The sequence below is a fragment of the Nestor notabilis genome, unplaced genomic scaffold (assembly GCF_000696875.1).
Source record: "Nestor notabilis isolate BGI_N333 unplaced genomic scaffold, ASM69687v1 scaffold7620, whole genome shotgun sequence".
Lineage (NCBI taxonomy): Eukaryota > Metazoa > Chordata > Aves > Psittaciformes > Psittacidae > Nestor > Nestor notabilis.
The window spans coordinates 2,526-7,742 of NW_009909615.1; the positions used below are offsets into that span (position 1 = coordinate 2,526).

Below are 5,217 nucleotides of genomic sequence, written 5' to 3' on the forward strand. Positions count from 1 at the left end.
ACCTGAAATAATATTTGTAGGGACTGGGGCTATAACTCACGTGATGCAGAAAGTTTTACAATAGGTGTAGGTGTGCACAGAAGATGACAAATGTAGCTGCAGATTGACAGCAGGTCTAAATATGCAGATGGAAGTTAGATCTAGGATTTCTACTCATTCTTCTTTATAAAATGAAAGGTAGCTCTCTTGTATTTATTTTTAAAATGTGTGCTTATTATACACCATTCTGAAATTTGGGGGTAACTAATATACTCTTCATTCCTTGGACACAGAAATACCAGTGAAAGGCTTCCTGGACGGCAGACTAATCAAAGAGCAGAAATACATGTAAGTAGTAAATGTCCTAAAATGGTTCTGCATGTTAGACCACAGTAGCACACTCATGACTATTTCAGCTCTAGCCTTCAGAAACAGTTATGAAGCTGTGAGGGAAGTACACAAATATGAGAAGTTATGACTTCAAATAAATAATTCTTTTTTGAGTTTATTGATCTTCACTGTATTTTGAATGAGGTAATTCACCTTGAGAATCCCCAAATACCATCAGGCCAAGCACAGCTATTTAAAACAGCCTGGCATTTGGAAAGCCTGGTTCTCAAATCTGTATCGTATCCTTTGCATTTTTAATGTGTGTATCTCTGACCTTGGGGTGAGTAGTGATTAACAAGAGAATCTCTTCCCCTTCTTTGTCAGACCAGCCCCATCAGCATCCAGTAGACCTGGCTTCCCAAAGAGAGTCCCATGGTCTAAATAACAAAAGCTCTGACTGTGGCACCACCCATAAAATAGTCTCAAGAGTATCATTAGTATTAGATAAATATCACAAACAATTCTAGGCCCTCAGGACTAACTTCTGTTACAAAGTAAACTTTGTTGGCTACAGCAGATTTAGTCTTCCCTTCTCAGCTCATCTTAATTCTGGTATTAGTGCTATCCTGCATTGTGTGTTTGGAGGTGAAATGAAATGAAGAACTGATGCTTAAAAATAACAGGAAGTTCATTTTAGAGGGACAAGCAGAGGTGATGATGGTGTGCCAGGGGTCAAACTTGTCACTAAAGATCTTTTCAGCTCTACGTCCAAACTCAGCCACTTTTCCCTCTTACTATATTTCAGAGCACCAAAAAAAACCCACAAAAACCCCCAAAGCTTTTAGGAGTTCCAGTCTATTTGAACTGGTATGAATCCTTCCTCCTTGCCAGTGAAGTTTCAGTGGCTGCCTGTTTGCCTGCTTCATTAAATGGTCATGAGCATGCATAATTTTGGGAATCTGCTCTAAAGTTTGTTGATACTCATTGATGGAGAGATTGCAGTAATATTCTTTGTAGTTCTGTGTTAGCATCAGGTATTTTGCTGGTATTTTAATTGCATGTGTTCAAAGTCCTGGTCTGAACTGTGATTCTGCTGAAATGTTCTTAAGGCAGCCTGCAAAGCAATAGAGCAAGCGAAGAGTCAAAACATCAAGAAACTAATTATCTACACTGATAGCAAGTTCACTATTAATGGTAAGTTAAAGATGTTAGTTTTCCTGATTCTTAAAGACATGCTGCATGCTGGTTTATTACATAAGGGCCACAGAATATGGGCCTGGGAAGAGGGATATACAGAAGAGAATGCATAACTTATTTCAACACTGAGGTCTGCTTGGGGAAAAAAATCAGAATATTGCAGGCATCACCTGATAACTGCATGAAATACAAGCAGAGACAAAGTGCCTGTTACAGTAAAGGCTGATAGAAGTGGCTGTAGGATTTTTGTCTTAAGGCACTCAGTATGACACAAAGTCTAGAAGAAATGTAATTCGTGTATGCTCTATTAAGTATGTACTCAGGAAGGTACTTGGAAGTTGGTGTAGTAACCCTGTAGGTGTTTTGTTTTGCTTGGATTGGAGAGGCTGTGTTCATACACACTTGTGAAGTCCATTCAAGTTTCTTTGCTTTTTACATGTAGACTACACTTCCAAACTTTCAGGCTCTTATCTGTTTCCTTATTTAAGGAGTAATATAGTAAATTTTCTGGCCAGCAATGGATGGCCAGAATGTTAAATACTGTTCTGTAGAAATCTGCTTATATGGTCCTTCTCTGAAGGATTCTGTTTGGTGTGCAGAAGCCATAAGACAGGTGGCCATCTATTTTTCCTCTATGCATGTGTCTTCTCAATTTCTCAGAACAAATAAAACAGTAGATTTGTTCTAGCTTACTGTACCATCAGGCAATTCTTAGCTTCAGTTTATTGAAGTTTATGTTGTAATTTTGTGTGTAATGCATACATAGGATTGTAGTGTTTAAACATCTGTTAGGGAAAACATGTTCTGGTAATTCAAGTAATAATGGAAAAATACAGTCCTGAAAGACAGTGTTAGAGAACCAGACAAAAACATATCTTCTATCTCCAGTGTCTTTGCATGAGACTTTGTACAGAGTTAAAATTAAGGCTCTTTGCTACAACTTAGAATCATAGAATGGTTTGGGTTGGAAAAGACCTTTAAGATTATCATCATGCTGGCTTCCTTAATAGCATTTTCATGGTGATGCCCCCTTTACATAGGTATTACGAGCTGGATTGACAACTGGAAAACAAATGGCTGGAGGACAAGTTCAGGAAGTAGTGTAATAAATAAAGAAGATTTTGAAAGACTTGCTAATTTATCAAAAGACATAGAAATTCAGTGGGTAAGCACCTAATTTCTTCTTATTAATGACATCTTAAACATGCTTCTTGTAAAAACTGACAAGTATGACTGTAAAGAGTTTTATAGAGCATAATATTGTACATCCGTAAGTAAAACCATAAATACAGAGAAGCTGCTGGTTTTATTTAAAGCAAATAAGATAACTAGGCTTTTGGAACCAGGATTTCATTTATTAAAATGCATGTTTGTATTTGTTTTCTGTCTCTTGTTACTACCTAGATGTCTGCAATAATTACTTTTAGTAGGTAAGATTTCTGTTCCTGGAAGCCTAAGCTTAAAACACAACTGTCTTTTTGAGTCATAGCTGAATTTATGGATTTGCTTTTCAGCACTCTTAAGATGCTGGTTCTTTGGTATAACTCAATCACGTGGGTGTCTTTAAACTGAGAAAACTAAGAAACTATAATCCCAAGTAAACTAGCTCTAGTTCTCTGTACTGTAACTGTGTTTTATCCATGAAAACCGTGCATAGAAAGGTTTTTTTGAAATACCTATTGTTAAGTTTAAAATTGTTTTGCTTCCCAGTAAAGAATTAAAAACAACAGGAATATGGGTATTCCTGATAAAACATTTTTCTGTGACCTCAGCACTAAACATTGTAGGTGATACCTACTCTCTCCTCCTTCTAAATTTTACTCTAATTCTGGTATAAGCCTACTGATTCTAGATCTCTTTATTATTGACTTTTTGGCTGCTAATGGTGTATTTATTGGGCTTCTGTCTGTACTCTGTAGAAAACAGGATGACTTCGATCTTTAATGTGCACTTTTCCTGTGAGAAATGTATTAGAGAGATTCTTTCACTTACGTTGGTCTGTGTTCCAGAGCTGGTGACTCCAATTAAAGGCTGACTAGAATTTTGTATAATTACTCCTATTGTCTGTTGAGAAGAAAGTGTAAAAATTTAAAACTAAAAGCAAAGTTCAGCTATCCTTCGAGTATTTTACATTAAAAAAAAAAAGAGTATTGCTTTGTGCACACTTCTAACAGCTGAATCAAAACTTGGTAGGACTTCTATTTTGGGAAGAGTAATGTATGTATACACTTTATCATGTAACCCCCTTTCTCTAGCAAGGGGTACTGCATGGGCTGCAGGTGGATTTCTGCTCCATCATGGACCCCATGGACCTCCATGGGCTCCACCCTTACCTCTGAAAAGGACAGACTTAGGGTTGAAAGTGTTTTCAGTTCCTAATTGAAGGACGGGCAGTTACAATACCTGAGAATTGAGAGATTCTTTTCTGTTCCTGTATCTGAAGTGAGTGCCGTAACCACCAAAGCTGTTGGTGGCATAGGGGTCTCTGGCTTTCTGGGAAAAGGTCAACATGATTTAAGCACTGAATACAGATAGGTTTTTCTCTCTTCTCTGGAAGTGGGAATTTTACGTGAGAGCTGTCTGCATTTCTTAAAGGCTAGGCTAGGTACTCCTTATAGCCAGTTCACTATTTCCCAGAAGGATGACTGTCACAGTTTGGCAAGACTTTCCTAGAGGAAGGGAGACTGAACATTCCTGAGGAGAACATGTCAGGACTAAATGTGAGGAGAGGGTCTCTGTGGACGTGCTGCTGTACTGTGTACTGATCAAATTCCATGTATGTACTTTTTTTTCTTGCTATCTTGCGTATCTAACACTCCTATACTTTTATCCTAACAGATGCATATTCCTGGTCATGCTGGCTTCCAAGGAAATGAAGAAGCCGATAGACTAGCAAGAGAAGGAGCTAGTAAACAATGGTCATGATGTACAGAGACTAGAGACTGTCACAGTGGGAGGGAAAGGAACTGCATAACAGTGACAATTTGAATGGCTGCAATTGTTTCAGAGTTGAACTTCAAAGTGTACTTTCCGGCCTGAAGTATTAAACCCGTACCAACTTCACTGGAGAAAACTATCACATTTTCTTTTATAGCATTTGTTTTACAATCAAGTTTTTGTATTTTTTTGTTTAATCTGATGATACAAAGTGCTTGCTTTTACCCCATCTTACTGAAGGGCCTCAGTCAGTAGTTTTAACTATCTTGTAGACTTCTGAAGTCACCGTAAAGACAGAACTTCAGAAGTCATATTAAATCTTTATCTTGTGTTCTGTATCTTTCTCTTAGCAAAATAAATTATTTTTTTGTACAGAGGTATATATTAACAGCCCGAAATAGTTGGGGGAGGGAGCACTTTGGTGAGAGGTCGGTGACCTCACACAGAGGCATTTTGCCAGTAGCAGGTGGGCTTGTAACGCTCATCTGTGCCACACAGCATCATCAGTTACAGCGCCTGAAATTCCTTTGTAATGTTACTTACTTTGCAAGGCAGCATGAGCAAAGTAAAAAGCCAGGTCATTAGAGAACTTGAATGGTGAATTTGTACAGTTATCTCTTGCTGCTTAATGTCCAAACTCTTTGTTTCTGACCTCCTATTTCCATTAAGTATTTTTTATGCATACTGGTTCACATTAGCATTGTTGGTTCCTCTTCAGTGTTGTCCCAAAGGTAATAAGTAATTGGCCATTTTACCTGAAATGGAACTCGAAGA

At 37.9% G+C, this 5,217-nt stretch overlaps 1 protein-coding gene across 1 annotated transcript in view; it reads left to right on the forward strand.

Annotated features, from left to right (window-relative positions):
• RNASEH1 (ribonuclease H1) overlaps positions 1-4,818 on the forward strand; it is a gene marked incomplete at its 5' end in the record, with an annotated part of 7,294 nt that extends 2,476 nt beyond the window's left edge. Inside the window, 4 exons of the mRNA XM_010013509.1 lie at positions 273-327; positions 1,419-1,503; positions 2,547-2,671; positions 4,345-4,818. Coding sequence (XP_010011811.1) covers positions 273-327; positions 1,419-1,503; positions 2,547-2,671; positions 4,345-4,431 — 352 coding nt within the window. The remainder of the gene's footprint in view (positions 1-272; positions 328-1,418; positions 1,504-2,546; positions 2,672-4,344) is intronic.
• Positions 4,819-5,217: the final 399 nt, after the last annotated feature.